The following is a 25,124-nucleotide window of genomic DNA, read 5'->3' on the forward strand; positions in this document are numbered from 1 at the left end:
AAACAATGGCAAAGAGAGCACATTATCAAAGAACCCTGAAAATAACAGTCTGTGTTACTTTAAGACAGACCGAATAGCACTGTTGATCTTATGTCTTAAACCTCTCATCTAAAGCACAAAGAAGGAACCAGTGCCATCTGCTGTTCATTCACTGATTCCCTTCTCATTTAGTGAACATCTGAAGAGGTTTAGGTGACCTCCATAGAATCACGGCTCTACCTCAACAAGTAAACAACTTAAAGAGCAGAAATTCCACACAGAAACGTAATGACAATATAGGAAAAAAAATATGTATGTATAATATCTCAGTCTTTACATTTCCTGTTATTTTGCTTTTTGCTCGGAACCGCAGGACTCTTCCTGTAAATTGTTCCTCAGGATAACAATTACACAGTCCACCTCTACGTGGTGAGTCAGACTGATTCAGTGCTTTCGGACTTTGCTCAGGAGCAGATAACATTTCCCTCAGGCTAATCCAAGAGCTGGCTTCACATTAAAGTGAAACTCGGGGCTGCATTTCCACAGATCCGCCTTCATGACAGCGCAGTTGCATCCTGTTGCCCCAAGGAAAGGGAGGGAGGGCAACACTGCCATATTATGGCTTAATGTTGTCTCTCATTTTGGCTCTCTATACTCATTGGGCAAGACACAGTGGATCTAGAGTACAGTTCACATGTTTGTTTTTTTTAAGCCTTTATACATAAACAATGGACTTGTATTGTATGTCCATAGACTGCATTGTGTAAATCTGGGTAGAAATTTGCCAAAAAAAAAAAAATTGCCAAAAAAAACATGTTTTATTCTCCTGGATAAAGCTGTGAAATGAGAATGGGTATTATACAATAGCACAAACTCTTTGGGTTGTTTTAAATGATGTACTGTGATGTTGTACATCTCTCTGAAAAGATTGCCTGAGTGACAGTTTCACATACAGTTATAGAAAGAATAAACTGAATATTGTCATTCATTTGACCTTTAAACATCAGTTTGAGAAAATAACCTAATGACTTTGTATCAGCCGTTTGATACCAATAAGTTAAGCAACATATTTATTTTACATTTAGTAGATAGTTAGAGAGGCAGAAGTTTTAAAGCAATTCATAAGCATTCTTGCGTTTTTGACAGGAAGCATCCTGGTTAAGTACCTTGCTCCAGGGCACAGCTGCAGCTCTCCTCTAGGGATCTGAATTCACAAACGAGTCTAATGTAGAGCCATAAAACAACTCCATTTTCCTGGCTACTTAGGCATATTTTTATCATAATTCCACATTGGTATTCTGTGTATATTTTCTGATTTATTGCCATGTCAGTCCTAAACAGCCTGTTTATTCAAAGCTTATACATTATTCGAAACTTTCTGTTGAGCACTCATATTACCTCGTCATCTTTTACAGGTTTCATTAAAGGAGAAGCCACATACTATTGTTTTGCTTTTCTTTGTATATGAAATTCTTTTTTTGTATATGTATTCTTTTTCTTTGTATATGAAAGACATAGTGAAAGACATAGTGGAGTGAAATACTTGTGACCTCATCAATTGGTAATGAATGAGGGATCACTCATAAGTTATGTAATGTGATGTCTTATGTTATAATGTGATGTCTTATGTTATATATATAAACAGTATTAGCTCATCTGTACACTTATAGACAATATAACTCTGAAATTTTGCATCTGGTCTAATACTCAATATTCTAACGAGGCACCTTTTCCCAACTGAATAATGGCAGGTACTAAAAGGAAGCTGCTGGTCTTACAGCAGCCAATATGTTGCATATGAATGCAATGGAACCCATCCATTTCCCATTGACTACAATGCAGAAACTGATAGCGTTTTCTATTAAAATAATAAATTCACAGTATGTTGTCTGCCTGATTTTATTCACAATAAATATGGGACGTGTGTCTTTTTTCCTGACACAACTTAGCACAAAGGCAGCAGACCATAGTGGTCGGCGCAGGGCTTGTAACAGAAGGGTTACTGGTTCGATTCCCCGCTGGGATCTTCTCTCTCTGTCAGACGCTGACCCCCACCTTCCCCTACCATCTTGCTTGGCCGCAGTACCCCACCCCACACTAAGAACCACTTGCGGCACCAGTGCCAGGCCGGGATTGCCCCTTCCCACATCACCACTTCTTCCAAGGCAACTCACAGTTAAACCCCTTTCCAAGTGTTCTCCCATGTACGCGGGCCAACTGATTACACCCATGGACCATGAGCCAACAGGTCAACACATTGAGAATGTGGGTCTCATGCCATATGCAGTTTGAATTAAAGCAATCTTACCGGGATCTTTTGTGCAAAAGTCATTTAATAAGATGAACTAAAAGGTACTATATACATATATGGCAATATACAGCACATGGTGTGTACTGTAACACGGTATGGCATCCATTATGTTTTGATTTGGTATCACTAAAAAATGACATTCTCTCTCATCCAGTTTTAACCCTATGAGACTAGATTCCTCCCAACCACACAGTGAATCCCCATACTGCCAGGAATCACTACCAAAAACCTAGTCTTAATTTTGTGTATTCATATAAAACAAATCAAAAGGCAATTACATATTAGTTTACTTTTAATAATTACAGTTATAATCAGGTGTTACAATAAAAACATCAGGAAGTCTGGTAGTGAAACTGAGGTCAAAGAAATAAGTACATTTCTACAAATGGGGCAAAGGTTAAATGCACCAGGAAGTTCTTTAATCAGGAACTGTGTTTAATCAGGAATCACAAGAATAAAAATACTGTCAGTGGCACCAAAGCAAAGTAACTTTAGAAGAAAAAAAGCATCTCATAATCCTCTTTTTGCTTCGGCCTCCAGTTTGCTCTCAATCCTGGCGATTAACACATAACTCACATAAGAGTGTTGGGGGGCAAATTATGAGCCTATTTAGACTATACTGCCTGTTCAGAGGTCAGGTGCTCCTCAGATATCCCAACACACCAAATAACCTACTGTACCTAGGGTGGGACATAGGGATGGAAATGAAGACAAAAACATTCAGAAAAACAGCTTTTATTTTCAGTAGAAATATGGATTTAGGTTAACTTAATTTAGTTTTAAAGTCGCCTATGATCTACTGATTTGCACTTCATATTTAAATGATTCCCAGTCCCTAAAAATACACATAAAACTGAATCTGTTTGCAAGTTCAAGATGCCTAAAGAACTTAATCAAGCAAATGCATTACAGAAATCCTTGGGAGTCTGACCTTGGGAATATAGGGCAAAAAGCTATGAATTTAACAATCTGCCACTGGAGAAAAAAAAAAATCATCAGATCTGGTTCATCCTTTCCTTTTTGATGTCAGTGAGATATTGGGCACCCAAGGCAAAATAGCAGGATTTGACCCAAAGCCAACACCAGCACCCACATGACCTTAAGAAAAACACCCCTCTCAAGCACTCAGATCCTCTCGGCGATGGGCCATGGTGATCATCAGGAATGCCACCTTAAAGGAGAACCATTCCAGGCTGAAAGGGTGCCCAATTTGCTGTAGTGCACTGCACAACTAGTGCTGTGCAAAAAACAAAAAGCTGTTGGCTGAGCACAAGCGTATCAGAGAATTGTCTGAACTGTAGAAACTGTCATGGTGAGACAAGCCTTAGGGTATATTCAGCTGGAGATTCCAAAAAGGCTTTAATAAAGGGGAAATGCGCAAAAATATAGTCAAAGGTGTGATAACCAGGCGGACACTGCTATTTTACCCTTGAGTAAGGTACCTAAATATCTAGTTGCACAATTACATGAACAAAAACAACTTAAAAACCTACAACATTGTCAGTTTCAAAACATTTCCCAAATGATTTTTGTAGAACAAATACAGGGTTTCAAAATAGTGTTTGTCACAGCAAGTAGGCAATGTTCTTGCCTTTCAACAACTCCAGCTTAATGAACAGTTGTACAGTAAAGGTTACCACCTACAACAGGTATAAATAAAAGTTTAAAAGCGCTTTTGGTGGATGCGCAAATGTTAACTGTACAATTATAGCAGTCAAACACAGTTTTATGAACCACAAGCAGAGCTGGCAGATTATGTAATAACTTTAAATAACTGGCTCTGTTCAAAAGTACATTCTTGTATGCTGTCCACAGATGTGGTGAACAGAATTCATATGCCATTCCTTCCTTCTGAGAGGCCACACACTCTGCTTCCAAATGCTCCCCCTCTTCTGCACCTGGACAAAAACCTTAGCACCACTTAGATAGTCATCAACATAACCCACCTTGGTGTGCTGGTATTTAAGTGAATAGGGTTACAGTACCTTATCTGAATTCTTCAGTTTTCAGAAGTTGAATTAAACTTTGCCACAAAACACCTTCAAGCAGTGTGACATGTGTAATGAATAATGCATAAGAAAGTGAGCTCAAGAATGATTCCACCCCTCTTTTAAAGTGAATCTGTAGATCAGTCAAAGGCCTCAGTGCTTACATTTTATGCAACTTGCAAGCTGTGGTACTATTGGGATGAAAGGAGTCAAGGTAGGTGCAGGATGTTCAAATCCTGAGAACTGTCAGTCAATACTCTCTCTCTAAACTGGCAACAGGAGTGCAAAACTTACATCGCTATATCACCTGGATATATATATATATATATATATATATATATATATATATATATATATATATATATATATATATATATATTATTATTATTATTATATTTTGTTTCATGCTGCCTTACCATTATTAGCATCAGCTCACAATATCAGGCTTTTTTTTTTCTTGGGCAAAACTAATCTTGTGTTATAATGCTAAACATGATCATATCTGTGTCATCTTCCATGGTTCACTTGACCTCCTGCTGTGGTCAGTTCGCAAAGCATCAGAGGATATACACAGCTTACAAGCATCACTTAGCAGTTATCTTTCCATTCTATTAAACATAATGTAATTTTAATTCGGGGAATATTATTTGGCAAGTGGGTGAATGGAGCGTGCCAGCATGGCTTCAATTGATTTTGGCCTGTGATTTTGGATTTCATCAGCATGAATCTATTCAGAGCCATAGCAAGGAATTTAGTCACAGTTAAGACTGATTTTCATAGTAGTAAAAAAAAATATATATATTAAAAAAAACAGACTCATTGTTTCTTTTGTTCCATGACTTCACAGCGGGCCAGAACGATTGGTCCAGAGTGTGCAGCTGTTTGATGTCACCGCATAGATGCAGTAGCAGCACTGCCAATTAAATCTTATCATGATTAGAAAAATTGCTCATGAAAAGTACTGTAATTTCTCTTCTACTTAAAAGATTTTTGTCTGCAAAGATTCAGTTTGGCATTATGACTGCTGGAAATTTGTACTGGTTTGCGTTACCTCTTCCACTGAAACTATCCCTGCAATAGCAATGAGCACAGCTCCTCCATTGCAGCCAGATGGGAGAGGTGATTGTTTTCCTCAAGACAATACACTCTGGAGAACAGATAAGAATATCAGGAACAATTTGAACACCTGCTCTTGTTATTTTATCTCATTTGGTAAATTAATCTGACATTTAGTTGCCCTCTTGGGTTTGATCTTGAACACATTTTTATGAAATAAAGCAGAGACAATGTTAGCTTGGCAACCTGTTTTTAATGTTGTTGTTTTTTCCCCTAAAAGACACATCATTTTAGACTTGCTTTTAAGTATTAGTATTGCTATTAGTATTTTGCAGAGCTGAAATACTGTGCCTGCTACACTAAACAGTCTCTCACCAGGTGCAAACAAAGCTGGTATGGCCAAGTACTTGCAAGATTTAATTTTTGATTCAGTAACATTTTACAACCAAATATTCTTAAAAGATAGGCCCTGACCTGGGAGAAAACTAGTCACAACACATCCCTAAGATTTGGAATTATGCTCAGATTTTTGTGATCTTTTACAATAAAATTATGTTGATGCTTTACACACGTACATAAGTGCTTTTAGGAAACTGAAACATGTCTAACATGTTTGGGTCAAAACATTCTGTTCTGTACAGTGGATATTTTGCTGTTCTTAAATTGTGGCAAATGGATTCTGATGTCCTGCATATACTGTGTATTTTCTGTGCACTAAAGTTTGGCTGTCAATACAACAGACAGATCAAGCAATAGACAGGAGAAAATATCTATACAATCTGAAAACAAATTGCAACTAGTGACAGGAGAATAAAGTATAATCTGAGCTGTAAAAATGCAAAGGATTTGTTTTTTTTCCTGTAAGGGATTTCTACTTCCTGCAATTCAGCAAAGGTTCTGTGTGATTTGGACCACTGATCAAGCCTATTAGGCCTCAAGATGACAGCACTTTTTTTGTTCATAACAGTTGTATGCCAAAAGCATACAATTAAAAAGTCATTGGTTCATAGTGCTTAATGAACATTAGTGCAAGCTAAACCTGTTTGAAGAAGAAGATGCATTAAGGCATACTTGGTTATGGATTCCTAAATACTTAAACTCAAACAGGATGTCATATGATCTTTACATCATCACTAATAAAAGAATGAGACATATTACAGTACTCATTCATTTGTAAATATGTTGCGCTGTGATTTTGACAGATACATTTGATCTTATTTGTCATTGAAAAGATACATTCTGAACACACTACATTTGAAGAGATAATTTAGTGAGAAAAAAAAGTTTTGAAGCTACAGTTTCTTCCTCCATTGAACTGTCATTCCCTCTGACAGCGCAGCCACATGGTTAAGTGAGACAGATTGCAGGGAATCTCTTTCCTCCATGTGCTTTAATCACCGGGGGCTACATTGCAGCATACATCAAAACAGACTGCTTTTTATCCTGTCAGTCTGAGGTGAGGACCAACGCTGACAACAGTCCCTTTCCTTTTCAGCGTCTTTAATTCAGAGTGGACTACAGACTGTGACAAATGGTATGTGACTTGGTAGCAGCCCATTGCTTCCGCCTCACTAAAGTATTCAGTTGTCACCCACGACTGTGCCATTTCTTTCCTTTCTATTCCAAGCAAGCTACACAAAAGCTATTGGCTTTTACACAGGTTAAAAGGAAAATGGGGAGAGAGCCATAGAGAGACATGATCATTCTTATTTTCATAAAATGTGTATGTGCAACAATTTCATAACTTCTAATGTACACTGAATAGTACATGACAGAATCGTGGGCCCCTGAGTTTTCATGGGTAAGGAGCCTGTCAGTGCTTGTCTATGGAGTGGGTACTCATTACAGCTATTATGCAAAACTGGCTAATGAAGTTTTTTAAGTCATTAAAACTGTCCATGATATAAAAATTTGGGACAGCAAAATGCTGGAAGAAATATCCTTTCATATTTTGAGAAAGAGATGCTTTTTTTTTTTTTCTACAGGGACTGTAACAGACATCAGTACTTCCAAGCATTATTTCTATAATGCTTTGCCACTTTGAAGCATATACTCTGATCATAATTCAGAAAGATGGAGCCAACACAAAATAAGGCTTTTATAAAGCAGGGACGTGAGATCAAAAAAAAAAAAAAATCTAACGGTAAGATTGCTCTACCACCATTATTTTATGGTTAGTCAGCGCCACCTATTGGAAATCAACGGAAAACTGCCGTTAAACCCCTGTTTCATGTCCTACTGTTCTTTCCCATCATCATGTAGTAAAACTGAAAGTTACAATTATTCTTGCATTCCAGTTGTAATTCTGTGAAAACTTCAAAATTACAGACAGACACAATTATAGTACAATGATAAGGAATGCACTGGGCATTATAAGAACAAAAATGCATAAAAGCATCACTTTGTAGAATAACTGCCTACTGTTTACTGTTTATTATCATTTTGTGTGTATTGTTTCTTTTTCCATGCTTTTTTTAAATTTCCTGTTACAATACCATATAGTGTTTGGTAGCATCTTGCTAACATTTAATGAACTTTGTAAACACACCAAAAAAAAAAAAACTCATTTATTAGTAGAAATACACAAAAGAATGGCTCCAAGTAGAAATTCAAAAAATCCTGATTAACCCATGGCTTACCAGAGATGAAAAGTAGACTGTGTTACAATGAATGGGAATATCTGTATTGATTGAAAATCTTCTTTCACCTTAAGGGCTTAAATACATTTCCTTTCCTGCAACTAGACCTATTTCCTCTCCATTTTGTAATTTTAAACAAAAAAACACATTCTGATCAACTGACATCATCAACCAATAACTGATGCTTTTGACATTAGACACACAAACTTGTGTTTATGCAGTATCAGTGTTCTTAAAGTAATGTGAATATGAACAGATGCATAAAAGTGGAATTTGTGTGATGCTTCAGCAATCATATGATCAGTCATTAAGCAACCAATAAAACACTCCTGAAATGGGCACACTGCAGTCTTGAGCACAGACAGGATGTGCTTAGACTCCACAGGCTTCATTGATCATCAGCACTGCCAACTGTTCCTCCTGCTGACACTCAGTGCAGGTCTGATGTTCCCCAGAGAATTATCATTACATAGTGAGAGGAGTAACAGCTTGTTTTGGAGGGCCTACAATTGTTTAAGACAGGCCTATGCACACAGAGAGAGGTCAGACAGATGCATGCTATGGAAAAAAAAATGACAGCAGAACTAAGAGGGCAGCACTACACCTTTTTTAATGAAACCACACCTGGCTACCTGTGTGGCAATGACTATCGAGAGCACTGATAAGTGTCATAGACAAACAAATCTTCTCTGCTGCTGTGCCATGTACATGTACCAGTGGCATGTGCCATGTTTGCTGCACATTTACAGTCTGTGCTAGGGAGATGAGAGCAGAGGAGCTGTACAGTACATGCAGGCATGGACAAGCCGAGATGCTATGAGGTCAGTATAGTTTACTAAGAGGTAATAAACATCTAATGTATTACTGCATGCATTTTTTTATATCCAGTGGGCCAAGTGTGGACTGATTGCTTGGGAACTGGAGATTTAAATAGAAGTTGTAAATTTGCAAGATTTGGTCCCAGGTGGGGCACTGCATTTGTGCGCTTGAGCAAGGGATTTACTCAAAATTACTTAAGTGTAAAGGCTGAGAAGAATAGATTATTTTCTGAGTATAGCCAGATGACACCACCCTCTGTTAGGAGAGGGACCCTTGAGTTCCAGGTTTGCTTCTTCTGTGTGGGAGCATGCAGTATCCTGAAAGTTGCACAATTCACATAACCAAGGGAGCCGACTGGAAGCAATAACAGTTTATTTAGATTTACCCATGCAGCACAGCAGATGCAGTATTTTAAGAAGTCAGACACTGAACACCAGACGAGCACACAAAAGGAAATGCAAAAAATCCTAGTACCATAGCACAACAGCTAGCCACCCAAAGCACTACAATCCTTACAGTAGCGGGCAAAATTAAGACAAACTACCATGTCATGCGAAACATATGTGCAGATTAGCACGTTATGAGCTCTCGACCAACAATCAATCAACAAAGTAGCCTCAACAATCACCATGCCAATGCACAGAAATACTACGACAGGAAAATCCGCAGTCGACAGAAATTAGATAACTGCCAAATACATTACTAACCCACACAGCGGGGAACAACGCGAATTGGGGGGAGCACTGCAGTCGGTTATATAAAAACTCAGGACCGCTACTTACATAAAATCAAGGCGAAAGGAAGTCAACCCAGTTTAAAAACAAAGGGTCTCAACAACCTCTCCGATCTAGCGGACTCCTTAAAAATTTGGACGACCAGCCAACCACCCTAAACATTTTCCCGCATCCATTTAAAAAGACGTGACTCAGTCGCATTGTGGTCAGATTGGCTGAACTGTCATGCCCACTCTCCGTCGTCTTGACGACGCCAATCATTCACTCCTGGTCAATTAGGGTAACTTTCAAAATGCAAGCTATTTGAATTCCGCTGTTTTAAATGTCTAAAATGAGACTACCACCATTTAAAATAACAGCAAAGTGAACAGAGATCAAATCAAATCAAATTGAATACGCAGACTTGTGTGTGTGTGTGTGTGTACAAACGGGCATGTACATTTACCAACACAGCAAGAAAAAAGGAGCAAAATCATTGTCTGTTTTGCCGGTAAGCTAATGCAGGTGCATAGCGTCTTATACCACAAAACAAGTAGCCAAACGGTTCGCTATTTGCCCTTACAATCATGGCGTCTTTCAACTTCAATGCTGACGTAGCTAGTATATGACCTTTCCACTCTGAACTCTGGTGCGTGCGTGAGCGGGGTCCATGTTTTGGCTGTTCTTCTGTTGTTTTAAGCTAATCGCGCTGTTTTCATAGTAATTTATAGCAAAGAAAACTTCTTGAAGCCACAGCTTTTTAAAGTCGATAGTGGAAAATCATAAGACATCATATCTGACTTTTGCAATGTGGAGTTAAGTGGCTATTAACCAATATTTCAAACTCGTTTGGGAAGAAAAATGGCTGATATCAGCTCAGCCCTAACCAAAGAAGGCTGGTGGGTAGCAGGCTCTGTTGCTACTTCGTATAAAACATATGATTTTTGTTTTCTATGATGACTGCAATATGATGTGATGATACTGTATCTGTACGAAAGCGTTGCGGACACACAACGACATATCTACTAGGTGGCTAGGTAGGCCTTGCCTCCCAACGGCATAGCTAGACTAGCGACCGTGCTATCCGAGTCCTTGCCGGTACAGTTAAAACTGCGCAAGTGAACTCTCCAGTGTTCAGCAAAAACTGTGTACCTAGTTAGCTTTATCAGCTACCCAGTTACGGTCATTTGTTTTTAACTGGTCCGTTATTCTCTCACCCTGCGTTATCCACCCGGCATTATAGAGGAGCAATGTAGCTGGCCAGCAGATGCCTTTGCTTCGCCGTGCACTCAGATTCGCCACTGGCAGCGTTAACTATTCTAACGTTAAGTTAGTCAAGTTAGCTGTCCTAAACGGCCGTGGTTCTGTCCCTTAACACCTAAGTCACAATTTCTCACAACTGCAGTAGCATGATAGCATGTACCAACTTTACTAACATCATGAAACGTCGTGAAAAAATCTGTGACTTATCAAACAATACTATCAGACTGCTTGTTACTATACCTAGTTAGCGTGCTTCCTAACAATGTAGCTGCCTAACGTAACAGCAGCCCATTCAGGAAGTGAAAACTGGTTGTAGGAAAGCAGATGGGTAACTATCTTGCAAGTGGATGGCGTGTTACAAATCTGTAATCTGTAATGGAAATTATAGTTTTCGTTATGCTGCCACTGGACTTAGAGGCATTTGTGATAATGATAGTAAAGTATGACATAAACTCTTGGAAACACTTAGGACATAACTCTGATAGACTGTATAAAGTGATAGACTGTATCAATTACAAATGTATAGATTGCCATTGTTAAAGGGATATCGGATTGTTTTATAACGTCATACATCTGATCTTTACGTTAGCACTAGCTTCGTCTAAATCCGTATATCCATATATGCATCCATGTATTTCACTTTCCACGGAGACCTTCAGTCGGTCAGAATTTTTGAATCTTACTTTCACAAGTTAGTTCAGGACATTGTGATGCACGTCTTTACATACATTGGCAACTGTTCACCACTAGGTGATGCTGTTTTGTAACCCATTGACTGCTTAAATGTTTTATTTCAGATTTTGCATGCTGACAGTTTTTCCTCTCAGTGCAGCTTTAGGTGTTTAAATTCCCTTTAGAAACATACATCAGAACGATGCAAGAGTAATTATGCGGAGGGTTTGCTTTATGAACGTGTGTTAAGTGCAGTGAAGTATCCATAATATACTCTATTAAATGTAATGTGTCTGAGTCTGATCATGCAATATCAACAATGATCTTTCGTCAACCCAGGTACCTTTCCGAGGAGGGAATTGAGCTTTGCAGAAGCTCATCGGAGACACCTTCTGTGAATGACGTCATCCGCATTGCACTTAATGTAGGTTTGCTTTATATTCTGCAGTCTGACTTCACTTGCCGTCTTTTTGATACACTGTTGACTAAGATGTTTTTCAGTCATATACCTAATGCCTCCATTGTTTCAAACGATATTGGGGCAATGAGAAGTAGATGTAGTTCATACAGCATTAACAGTGAAATGTTCCTATATTCCCGTATATATTAATCAGGAGTCCCTGAATTGTATTGTTTTTGCCACAACTGCTGCTATTAGTTAGTTAATGAGCTGCGTCAGGACATTATTATTGTTACATTTTGTAAATGACATATCACCTATTCAGATTATGCATGTGCCCTATTTGTAAGAATAGATGCAGTAAGAGACTTCGTAGACACAGCACTTGGGGAGCTGAGACTGACATCCCTGAATTGCAGCATCAGCCCAGTTTTAGTGTGGAAAGTTGTATTTTATTCTGGAAATAACAGGAACAAGTTAAATGTTTTTGGTAAACAAAAATATTTTTTTTTCCAAATTTGAAGATTTTTGTTCAAATTTCACATTGTTTTGCAATTCCAAGTATTTGAGTGAACACATTTGTACCATTATTCCCTCAGCTGTTGATAGCTGATAGCTCTTTCTAGGTATGGTTTCATTTTCATGAAAAGTCAGTTTGTCCCACATCTATTTTGATTGGAACTTTTAGAAGTGACACAGAAACATGTACCATATAACAATCTGTTTAATCTTTCTACAGAGTGACCTGAGACCTATTGGGAAGAAATTTCTGCCCAGTGAAATAAACAGTGGAAGAGTGGAGAAAGTAAGCTGTGATTGTCTTGTCAGAAAGTTATGTTGTTGAAAGTATGACCTGATGACCTGTATGTAGACATCAGTGAAGAGAGCAGCCAGATGACTTACTGTTAGCCTGTTTTCATCACCATCTTTCCTCTGTTGCTCTAGCATGGCGTACCCAGCCTTTTTTGAGGATATGTTTAATCAAAACCAGAAGATACACAATGTGACATTCTGCCAAATCAGGAAGTCCACTTATTATGTACATAAAATGTGCAAATTAATTCAGTATCTTAATTAGCATTTTTTGCATTCTTCCCTTGTGATCTACAATTTATCTAAATTTGTTAGATAGCTCTGTCAGATAAAATCTTGCTGGCTCCATACCAGCCAAAATCTCCTCTTTGCTATGGGCTTGGTACTTAGAGGTGTTGTCAGTACTGCTGATATGGTTCATGTGTGTATCATAGGGAGTGAGCAAGTGCTATGAGATTTTTTCATTACTATAATATAACTGAAACAGTAGCAGTGCGGGTTTGCTTACACCTTGTCTCTAATGTCACAGAAACCTGAAATCTTAAAGGATGTACACTACTCTAAGTTTAAAACCCAGTGTTAGTCCGGGTGATGTAGCTGTAGTATGCCTGCATATCTCCTCAGATAGAAGGGCCGTGTGTTCTCCAAGTGCAGAAGATTAGGAATGTGACAGCTCCAAAAGACCACGAAGAGTCCCATGCAGCCCCCAGGATGCTACGGCTACAGATGACAGACGGTCATACGAACTGTGTCGGCATTGAGTTCAAACATTTGTCCAAAATTAGGTGAGGCCAATCAGTTTTTTTTTTTTTTACCTGGTTATTGTTGTGGCATTGGGCAAACTTTGATCCCATTGAAAATGACAAGTCACCCAAGGTGACATAGGTGTCTTGTTTACATATTGGAACTATTGTGAGATTAGAGTTGCATGTTATGCATTTATAAAGCATAAATGCTTTCTTTTTGATATAAGTTTATATTTGTGGAAATTAGTTACTGATAAATGGTAGTTACCACAGTGTGATGTATTTCTCATTATATATTATCACCACATCATCAATTATTATTACTGTTGTTTTTTTGCATCTTTAACATTCAATTTGGTACACAACATTGCCAACAAATGTATGGACTGTCTTACACATAGTTGGTAAACATTTCTATTGGCTAAAATCCTGGGCAAAGGGTTCCCCATAAAGGGATTATGTGCATCATCTCCAAGCAGTGAACGTTTACTCTCTGCAGGATAATGGCTGCATATATTTCTGGATGTAGTTTCTCTTCTGATGTAATACACGAGGCCGTTTTTTGGTTTTGACCAGCTGTCCTGTTAAGTATCCATCTGGTCCTGCCAGTGAACTTCAACTTGTGACCACTGTTCCTCTTTTCTGATAGTTTTTTCCTTTCCTTGGCATATGCCATTGAGATTTTCCTGTTGACATATTAAATAATTTTGTCATTTTTACAATTGGCACATCTGCAATTCAGGCACCAACTATGTAACCTCTTTCAATATCTGTTAAGTCTCTCATGTTGCTTTAGAAACTCACATATTGAAGTGTTTAAAGCAGAAACACATTGGTAAATAGTATTAGCATTAATATGAAGTATGTGTGGACTGCAGACAGCATGAAGTGAGATATAGACAAGGTTGATTATCTCATACAGTGATGAACTGTTTTTGGGGAAGGACCCCATGTGGTACATTTGCTGTGCTAATATATTCCTATTTTTTACAGTTTGAACACCCCTCCTGGAACTAAAGTGAAGCTCCTTGGCACAGTGCTGGTGAAGAACGGATTCTTGCTACTGGACGACTCAAAAATTTTCTTACTTGGTGGGGAAGTGGATCACATGATTGAGAAATGGGAACTGCAAAGGGTGAGAATGCTGCAAAGGACACAGCCATGTTTTCCATTGAATTTCCAAATCATCTAAAATCTTTGTTGTATTATGTGTTCAAGGAAAGCATGTTTGTGTGTTTCATGAACATGAGCTAAGTTTAACTTGGTCATTGTCATTTTAGGGCCTTCAAGCTAAACATATTAAGCACACACCATAGTACCATGTATAGAAAAAGTGGATTCAAGGAAAAGATTACGTTTTGGCTAATGACAGGTTTTAGCAAGAGCTTTTTCCTCAGTCAGCTATTTTAAATAAAATATGTAAATTTGAGTAATATGGACATTATGCTACTTGTCTACATAGCATCTGGGAGACTACTGTAAATTATGTTTACTAACAGTCAGACATCTCTTATTTACTCTTATTTCCTTCCTCCAGTTTCAAAAAGTGAGGATTCAATGCAAAATGAATTTCCACGCACAAACTATGCCCAGATCTCACATTAGGAAGCAACTGTTTAGCCAGTTTTTACACACCAGATAATATAATGCTGTTTGTCTTTTCCTCTTCAGAGTCTGGCCAAGCACAGCAGAAGTCACATTGGTGCTGAAGGAGGGCCACCTCCCTTTGTTCCATTTGGACAGGTATGGACAGGTTTTTATGGGAAGATTTTATTTTCTTTAACACTTCAGTTATTATTCTTATGGTGTAATATTTTTGGTTTGTAGTTTGCAAAATAGCATGAGATGCTAATTAATTGTTGTTGTCAGAGGGTGTTAGACTTGGTTAACCTTGTTAATGGTCCTATTAGTGGTGATCCTAGCCCACTGGAGTAATTAAAAAAAAGTGTTTCTTTCCTCAGAGTTTCTTTCACATCCTGTATTATTGTATTTCTCCTCTCAGAAATGTGTGACAAAAGAACAGGTGGACAGTAAAGATCTAGACCAGAGAAAGACGCTTCAGGTCACCAACGCTGTGAAAACTGCTGATGAAAATGACGAGTTTGAAAAGCAAAGAATTGCTGCCATTGCAGAAATTGCAAAGAGCAAAGAGGTGGGCTGTTCACACTTTGTCTACCTTTATTATAACAACAGCTTTATAAAGGGCAGTGATCCTTAAATGACTGGAATCATTGTTTGGAATTACTGCATATTTTTATACGTCTGTTCTGCTTGCATAGTTGTTACATCCATTAACCATCGCTGCAACCATTTTGTGCATGCAGATAGTCTTACAGTTATTAATTGGTCTTGCACATTTGACCTTATGCATTTAGAAATAAGAGTAAACCATCCACCAAAATAAACACTAGTAAATCCTCAGCCCACAGTAGTGAGTCATTTATGCAGTACTGGCTTGCAGTTTTAGTACACTACAGTATCAGCTCCATGGGTACATTGAGGACTTCACGTGAATAGTAACCCCTCATGTAACTGTAATCCTTTTATTTTTCAACTGATGTTGAAAGACTCGAACATTTGGTGGAGGAGGAAACGCAGGCAGTAATCTCACCAATCCTGGCTCCACTAACAAAAACCGAGACACCTATCAGAAAAAGCGCGAGGAAAAGCCTGTTTGGAGCGAAAGCCGATCAGAAGGAGTGTACCGAGAACTGGTGAGCCTATTTATCCACGATTCCTGCAGTCTCACTGATACTCTTATTTGAATGTTTTTCACATAGCTTGACTGAACATGTTTTCTCATTTTTTGGCTGAATTTGTTCATTTAATTATGTATTATAATCATAATTAATTATGTATTGTAATTGATTTGCTGGTAAGTAGTATAAAAATTGAGTACTACAAGCCCCCTTGGGTGGGTGGGTGGGTAGGTATGTATGTATGAATGTATTATTTATTCATTCATTCATTCCAGCTTTATTCTTGGTGTTTTTTTCCCCAGTAATACTTGGATGTAATTTTGTCCAGTGCTGACAACCAGTTTGCAGGGGGATAGCTTGGGGTTATGGTGTATAGGTAATTAACTTTTGGCAAAGGCAAACCTCTGTTGTTTTAGTTGTAACTACTGTTATACAACCCATCAAAGACATTGAAAGATGGAGTCATCTCTTGATATTATTTCAAGAGAGGAATGAATTTGAGACAGTAAAGGTCATGAGTTTAGTGATATTATAGTACCAACATATTTAAAATAATTGGTAAATCATTTAAGATTAGAGATTTAAGAGGTAGAGAAAAAGCAATCAGATTTTTTCAGAGGCAATATCTCTGGCATCCTCCATTTAAAAGAATAGTCAGAGGCTGTGTGACCACTAGGTCCTTCAGGAGATTTACTACAGCAGGTGAAGTTGTTGAGGGACACACACAATTTAAGTGACCCATTCTTAAATTCTAACAGGGAAACCTATGATCCATGACAGTGGCAGTTTTCCAGTGTGAAGGCTCAGATATTAAGCAAACAAATCATTAACCCACTTCATGTGTATGAGAACATGGTGGTGATTTTACTATAAGATCTTCAGTTACTGCGTATGTATACTTCATTGTTTTCACTTGTTGTCCAGGTGGATGAAAGGGCTTTGAGAGACATCATGGAAATGGGGTTCAACAAAGAAGCAGCAAGGCAGGCCCTCATGGACAACAACAACAACTTAGAGGTGGCACTCAATTTCCTGCTTACCAATGACAAACCCAAAGCTGTGCCTGCTGACCACAGCAGACCACCACCAAGAGGTACAGCAGACACTGCTGAAACACCTTCAGTTGTTCATGACAGCAGATAAAAAGTAAATGTTAAACAAGGTCTAAGGACATTCTAAAACAAAGTAAATGAAATCAAAACCTGAGCCCAGAATTTATGTCTGGTGAATTTCACAGTGCCCTTGTGAGTGTCTGTCCAGAGCCATGCTAACGTTTGGTGATATTTCACAGCAAAGGGAAGGGGTCGGGGAAGAGCCAGGATGGAGGAAGAAGAGGAGACGGCAGGAGGAAGACCCTCTGGCCCCAGCACGCTGTTTGATTTCCTGGAATCAAAGATGGGGGTCTTTTCTATTGATGGTAGTTGTTGAATCAATCTTTGCATATTATTCCTCAGTCCTTTTTTGTGAAGCTTTCTTTGAACCACTGAATTTTGAACAGAATTAAATTTAGTAAACTCAGATTTATTTTTTTGACATTGTGTTCAAGAATTCATTTTTTATTTGTGTACCGTTTAAATACTGTAATTTGTATAGATTGTACATCTGTTAAATGAGGGATTGCCCAGAATATGCAGTTTCGTCTCTGAAATTATATTACTTGATGTATTATTACTATATTTTTTCAGAGCCAAAGAACCAGTCTGCTCAAAAACATCACGAGCAGAGCAAGGCTGTTTTCCAGAACACCGACCACCTCTTCAGAGACCAGACCCAAAGCTATCCCTCACGCAATGAAGCAAGGCAGCAGAGAAATGATAAACCCCCGCGCTTCCAAAGGGATAGTGAGGTCCTGAAGCCAGGCCTGGATGCTTCTGCCCCCAGCCAGCGTTGGAGGGGACCTGAGAACACAGGCGGGGGTGGCCCAGACAAATGGCAGGACGAGGGCAGGAGAGGCGGACGTGTGTTCCGTGGTAATCCACGGTCACGAGAACACACTGGCCCTGCAGGTTTGCCACAAGGCGCAAGGGATCATGCAGGTTCCAGTGGATTCCAACAAGGATCACGAGATCATGTAGGTTCTGGCGGATTCCAGCAAGGATCCAAAGATCATTTAGGCTCTGGAGGATTCCATCAAGGATCTAGAGATCACGCGAACTACGGTGGGGTCCACCAAGGAGCTAGGGATCATGCAGGCTCAGCTGGATTTCAGCAAGGATCTGACCTGCCTTTTAAAAGAGGTGCAAAAGACAATGGCGTACAATCCAAATCACTGGAGGCCAATCACCTGTCAGACTTTAAAGGCAGCTCTCGACCTGATAACAAACTTGAGGTAAATAACAAGAAGAAAGGGACATTTGACAGGCATAACTCAGAAACCGCTTTTAGGAAATCAGATGCTGTCAGTTCTGTGAATTCCTCCGACTCATGGGGGAATGCCATTGTGACGCAGCACCCAAACGCAGTTGGAACAGGTGGAAATGCGAATATTCAGAATGGCTATTCAGAGCACAGACGAACTGGACCTATTAAACAGCAGCTGGGCGTAACCTCTGGCGATGAGTTCTCCAACAAAAATGCTTCTCAGAACTCTGCACCCAAGAAACGGTCAGGACCGATAAAAAATCAAAAAGGTGTGGAACCGGTTGCATCAGAACACAATTCTCATGGGCTGTATAACTGGAAACCAGGAGACCACTGCCTTGCACTCTACTGGGAGGACAATAAGGTGAGTACAATTGATACTAATTATATTCACATTTATTGTATGTTGAGTTCTGAAAACAGAAAACCTCATGAATTAACATTATGTGTACATTATCAATGCATAATTCTCTGTCATGGGCTTCACAGGGAGGTAAAATATACGTTTTTTCGTTACACAACAGACTTCATTCCATCTGAAAAGAATGCACATGTACTCCTCCCTTGTAGATTTTGATGGAAATGTCTTTGTGGGTAGCAACATTTAATTGGGATTGCAAGTCTAGAATTTTAGTGGTTTCATGCAGAATAGCATTCATTCATAAGCAGCAGAGTCACTTTAATATTTCATAAGTTTCAAGGCGTGTGCTGCTCTGTCAGATGAAGGTCAGGTAAATGTTCCAGGTAAATAATCACAAGGCAGGCAGTAGCTCTTCGTACTGCGTTCTAAACTGTTTGTCCTCTTTCTCTGTCCTATAGTTTTATCGCGCCAGAATTGACGCTGTGCACCCGTCTGGATCAACAGCTGTTGTTGTGTTCAGCGATTATGGAAACTGTGAAGAGGTGCTTCTCTATAACATCAAACCTGTTCATATGGATTCTTGGGTAAGGACCCGAAAGTGTGGCGATAGAGTATGGGAAGACAAAATCAGCTATAACAACCATAAACTAAGAGTTGTTTAGCTCAGACTCTTTGGCATACAGTTAATGTAGGATGGTAAGCAGTCATAAGCAGAAATGTGGCATTCTACAGTCTACAGAAAATTTTTAAAAGACCAGGAGAGCGTCATGAGCAAAGGAGATTGGAAGCACAAATTGACATTTGTGACAATTCATACATTTCATACATTTTTTTCTTTCAGCCCATTTCATGTAAAAAAGTTAGCCAGTGAAGAGGATGTGTTCAGTTAGCCAGGTAGTATGCTGGTTGTTTGTCATTCATTTTTTTCAGTTTAGAATTGTCTAGGGATGTAACAATACCAAAAACGGTACGATAATACCACGATAAAAAGTCAACGATACGATATTTATCGCAATATTAAAAAACGAAAAAAAAATGATGACTTGAAAAAATGTCCTTTTTTGAAAAATAAATAAGCATTTTTTATTTGTATAATTTTTTTCCCTTTTAAATTAAAGTGCTTCTGCTTTCCTTCTTTAATAAAATAAAATAAAAGTAGCCAGCCATAATTTACGCATGTGCTAAAATTGGCATGAATTGTCTTTGGCAATGAATGATTGAACTATGTATGTCTAATTCAGTGGCGGTTCCTGCCAAATCTCTCAGGGGGGGCAATTGTTGTGATGATGGCTAAGGTGAACCGTTCAATGGGTAAATTAACAGCTAGCTAACTTGACATTGTCACATATTGTCACATTTACACACAAACAAAGCATTAGCTACTCCGCAGCCTGCCAGCCACGTTTTCCGCTCATACCAGCTCTGTGAAAATTCCTGGTTATACGATTTCCCCCCCTTTGTAGGTACCTGCTTGATGTTTAAATTTGGTCTGGGTGGTTGTTGGCTTAGTTGCCAATTCATCCTGATTACTACGACGACTGAACGGTATTTCTCTTAATGACACGATCGAGTTGCTCTGAGTTGAGGTAACCTTAGCCATGTTGACCTTGAATGTGACAGGATCGCTGGCTGCCCCGGCGATCCCTACACCAGGTTACGTATGACGAAAGCACGTTAGTGCAAGCCCACCTGGAACCCATACAGATTGCATTGCAGTGCCTGCAGTTCGAAAAAATTGCCTGAACATGAGTCTATCAGAGCGATCTGGGCGATTTTCAACCAGACTGAAATCGCCGGAAAGGGGCGGTACTCCACGGAACACGGCTTGAAGCTGATTGGACTATGATATTCAGAGGCAGGCCAAACTGTCTAGAACAGTTATAGCTAGCGTAACACTGATGGAATGTGATAGAAAAATTCCCTCCCTTTCCCCCTTTGGTGGTGCGTCGCCCGACCGCCCTAAGGAACACACCGCCCCTGGTACAATTGCAAAAGACACACAATACAATTTTTGTGCTTACAGTTTTTAGGCTTTTATGTTTCTTGCAGGCCATTAGCTCTACTGTAGTGCCTGGGAGATCCAGTTCCAGTAATGGAAAAGGGACTAATTTAGTTACAAATGACCAATCATTCTTTATTACTAGTTTTCTTCTGCAGATGGAGTTTTTTGTTCTACCATGAGAGGAACATTAAAATGATAAACATTGCAGTATTAAAAATGGAACTTAAAGATGGCCTGTATGGGAAGAAGAGAGTCAAATTTAAGCTTAAAACCATTAACTTTAAGTCCAACATTAAAGCCAGGCTTTGCTCCTTTTAATTTATACTTCAGGAAAAATACGTTATTATCCTAAGTACTGGCATTTAAGGTCCATAATGAAGACATCTGCTAAGTGCCAGCTGGCTTACTTGAGAGGTTGAGAGAACCCTCATCTTGAACAGCGAAAGGTCTATTACCAAGGGACAGCTCTCTCCTGTAGCTCTTTCATCTTATGTAACCTCTGTCATGTCAGGGCAGTGTCTTTGTGTGACCTGATTAGATCTCACGAGGTGCTGGCCTGATACAGATCCCAGTGCAAGGCTGCTCTCACTGTTCAATTCACTGTTCAATCCTACTTTTCAGCCAGTGTTCACTTTCACAGACCCTAGCTGCCCTTATGCGGGCCTACTGTGTTTAGACTGTGTGCATGTGGCAGTGCTGGAGGCAGGTTTATCAACTGCAACATATAGTTAAGGTAAAGGAAACCCAGCAAGTTTGTATGGAAAGATATCAGTCAGAAAAGGGAATGCCCTTTTTGGACATTTTGGGCTAATTAAGGTGCCACACAGGCTCAAAAGATTTATTTTCACTTACATAGTTATATAGTCATGCCACCAGCTCGTGTCTAAGGAGGGATACAGGTGTTGTAATCTTGAGGAACGTACATAACCTAAATTGAATCTGTAAAATTTAATATCCAGCAATTGATTTTTAAATATTAAATATTTAAAATTTAAATATGCAAGATATGCAACAAACTGGACAAGGGTACCTATTAAGCAAAATAAAAATGGCTAATTATGAGACTGTTAAGACCGATACACTTGTCTTTAAATTAATTAAGGACCGTAGTTCAATTTCTTAAAAAAAAATAAAAATAAAATTAATAAAACTGAAGTGCGTTTGTACTTCACGTGCTCTGTGCTAGTGACTATGTGTTTGCTCACAGGATGAAGATGTCTATTACGAGAACTCTCTAGAGTACCGCCGAGGAGGAGATGGGCAGCCCAGACGCACACGACCCACACAGCAGTATTACCAACCACCCAGAGCCAGGGACTGATGTAAAACACAGTGTGGCGTAGTGGTTTTCAGAAGTGACCTGCGTATTGTCCGGAGAATGTAGCGCAGCACGAATACTGACGTCAACGAAGAGCGGGTGGAGTGTGCACATGAACTGAAAACCGGTTCTCTCTTTTCTAGGCTGATTCGTCAAGGAACTGCAGATAGCAGCTCAGCTGAAATCTGAAAATGTGACTTTGGCAGATTATTTCTTCCACAAACAAAAACGGCTTCTTTCTTCCATATTTATGCTTTCATGTCAATAATTGCAAAATTCTAAAAGGGCTTTCACAGTTGCTGCAAAAAACAATGTGGAAATGGAAGACTTTGTAATGCACAAAGATCGCTGTACATGGAAAGAATTTGTAAAATACTTAAATAAAAACAATAAGTAGCACGTGTCGGTGAATATATGAATTAATGGTGTACTGTTCATAATTTTTAAGTGACATAGGACATTATGTATGAAGTCTTTCTGTATGAAGTCTTTCTGTTGCTTTGGCATGAAGATAAGACAGCACAGATGTGCCAAGAGTAGGTTTGACTCATGAGATCAGGTTTCTTCTCCATAAGAAATGGATTCTGAAAGCTTATTTTGTACTGGCCACTATCCATACAGTGCGGAAAGTAGGCCCGCAAGAAGTCTTTTTCATGGTGTGTTTCAAACACCACATTATGCTTATCCAGAATTTAGCCTTGCTGTCAAACATAAAAGGATGGTTCCTTTCTTTTCTGTGGCCAAATGAAACCACATTTTACCACTGTGAAAAAGAACTTTTGAAAAGTGTAATGGCTTCAAAGTATAGTGTAACAATTTTCATGGCATTATTGTTACCTAGTACAACTTTTTATTGGAATTCATGGATTTGTTTTTGGTGCATGGTAGACATGGTGGAAAACTATTTGAAAGTTGTCTTAAATAGTTTCAAGCAGCCACCTTCCTTTTTGTACATAAACACTGATGCATTCAGAATCACTGCATTTCCATTTTCACTTGCAGATATTCACCCTGCTAATAGGATACATGCTAATAATCTACATGATGTAGTCAGGTCTTTTTCTCATGATACAATGCAAATTTTATATGTAACTGAGTTATCTGAGGTCTGTAAAAGTATTTACTAAAGTTCTACAGTGTACAATAGTTGTAACAATATTGCAAAAGTGAAAACAACATTGGGCTGGATGTATTCTGGAATTTAGAGGCAGGTTCTTTTAAAACACCTTGTATTTACAATTTTCGAGTCTCATTAGGGATCAGTTGTTTATTGCACGACTAAATGGCATTGTAGGATAGTTGTATTCTGCGCAGGAAATATGCTGAACAAATCTTGAGTTGTAAAAAGAAATATTTCGAAAGCTCTTAGCACAAAGTAGGCTTATAGACCTGGATTTCCAAAAACTCGACAACTACTGAATAAGTGACTCCTTAAATTGGATTCTAGGAATTAAATGGAGTTGTCTTGTGGAAGTCAGCCTCAGTACAGTATACAAACAGTAATGATAAGAGAACCCCCCACTGGACAGGATAGTGTCAGATCAGATGTAGCATCCTGTAAGTATGAAATCCAAATTTCATTTGTGCTGGCATTAGACACTAGTGCTTCTCACAGAAGTGTGCGAACAACATGTCTGAAACAGACTCTAGGATCCTTCAAGACCAAAAGACCAAGTAGCTATGGAAATGAGCTGAGTTGGTCGTCTTCTTGTAATTTCTTATATTGAAATAATTTGATGGTGTTAAACATTTCATGGTTAAAAGTATATGTGTTTGTACGCATATATTGTTCAAATTCCTTTCCAATTTGTATTTTCAAAGTTGTGACAGAAACAAATGTAAGAGGATTATTTCCATAATTAAAGACAAAAGAACAGGAAAGCAAAAATAATTGATGTTACTCTTCAAACAAATTATGATAACATGTATTAAAAAAACTGGTAGACAATAGTCTCACCTCATCGCCAAGATTTAATTGTGTCAGACATCTTAGCAATGATATCAATTAGCATGCTCAGTCAATGTCTGCCTCCTGCCTCTGCATATTAGACTAACAGACCCCAAAAAGCTATGTGGGAAAAGTCATACAGATGGAATTTGGTTATTAAGTGCCCTTTCAAAATGACTTTGATGTTCTCAATTCCTGCCAGCTTGCCAGCACAACTTTTTCATTAAGCTCTGAGACTTAATTTTCCACCTTAGAAAGATTCAGCCAATGAGTCTGGTTTTTTACTCAGTGGAAGTCATTAAGTATATTATGAACTTACCAGGATACATAACATGGCCTTTTAAATTATGTCTCACTTAAGTTTTTGCAGCTTCTTGATGTTACTTGTCACATCACTTCCTAAATAGCAGAGATGACATCTGATAATTAAAAGTAAGACTAATTCAATTTCAAAATGACAAGATAATTTCCAATATCACCAAAAATATGTTTACAGCAGGTTCCAGAATTCTTCATCTTGCCTAAACACCATTTGAAGAGGTTTCTGACAACTTGACAAGCCTATGCGTAAACAGTATGATGCAGTAATTTGTGCGTGGATAAATAGAATAATATCCCCTTCATAAACACACACACACATCTATTCAATTGATACATCAAAAACATTTTGTCATTTGGTAACATGGTCTAAAGAAAAAAAATGTGACTCATGAAGATTCTTCCAACAAGAAATAAGAAAAAAATATTACCAAGGATGTTTACATTTTCCTTGCTCTCTGACTCATATATGAACAACATATTTTTTCTAGCTTTCATATCACCAACTGAATGATAAGGTACTGTACTTACAAGTAATCATAATACTACTCTTGCATGTCGTGGCCATCAAGTTAAGGTAATCAAAATTGATTATTTGATTGGTCTAACAAAGTAACAAACATATTTTTGGTGAATATGGACCTGATGATGTGTTTGACAGGGAAGGTGATATAAGTGGAGATGATATAAAAGACACCAGTTACTTAATCTCAAAAAG

General features: G+C 38.5%; 1 protein-coding gene across 1 annotated transcript; it reads left to right on the top strand.

The window, feature by feature from the left end:
- Positions 1 to 10,244: 10,244 nt before the first annotated feature.
- On the top strand, positions 10,245 to 22,532 carry tdrd3 (tudor domain containing 3). Its single transcript, XM_036546067.1, has 13 exons — positions 10,245 to 10,404; positions 11,780 to 11,864; positions 12,580 to 12,645; positions 13,278 to 13,438; positions 14,393 to 14,534; positions 15,071 to 15,142; positions 15,402 to 15,551; positions 15,967 to 16,113; positions 17,023 to 17,191; positions 17,390 to 17,515; positions 17,784 to 18,823; positions 19,279 to 19,404; positions 22,030 to 22,532. The coding sequence occupies exons 1-13, from the start codon at positions 10,367 to 10,369 to the stop codon at positions 22,141 to 22,143; spliced, it is 2,436 nt and encodes an 811-aa protein (XP_036401960.1). The 5' UTR covers positions 10,245 to 10,366; the 3' UTR covers positions 22,144 to 22,532.
- The last annotated feature ends 2,592 nt before the right edge of the window (positions 22,533 to 25,124 follow it).

Source organism: Megalops cyprinoides, chromosome 14 (assembly GCF_013368585.1).
Source record: "Megalops cyprinoides isolate fMegCyp1 chromosome 14, fMegCyp1.pri, whole genome shotgun sequence".
NCBI classification, from domain to species: Eukaryota; Metazoa; Chordata; class Actinopteri; order Elopiformes; family Megalopidae; genus Megalops; species Megalops cyprinoides.

Bases quoted from the DNA above. Each gene is read 5' to 3' on its own strand.
- tdrd3 (XM_036546067.1), top strand. From the start codon at position 10,367: ATGGCTGATATCAGCTCAGCCCTAACCAAAGAAGGCTG. The intron at 16,114-17,022 runs GTGAGCCTATTT...CTTGTTGTCCAG, and splicing joins AAGGAGTGTACCGAGAACTG to GTGGATGAAAGGGCTTTGAG. The intron at 18,824-19,278 runs GTGAGTACAATT...TCTGTCCTATAG, and splicing joins TCTACTGGGAGGACAATAAG to TTTTATCGCGCCAGAATTGA.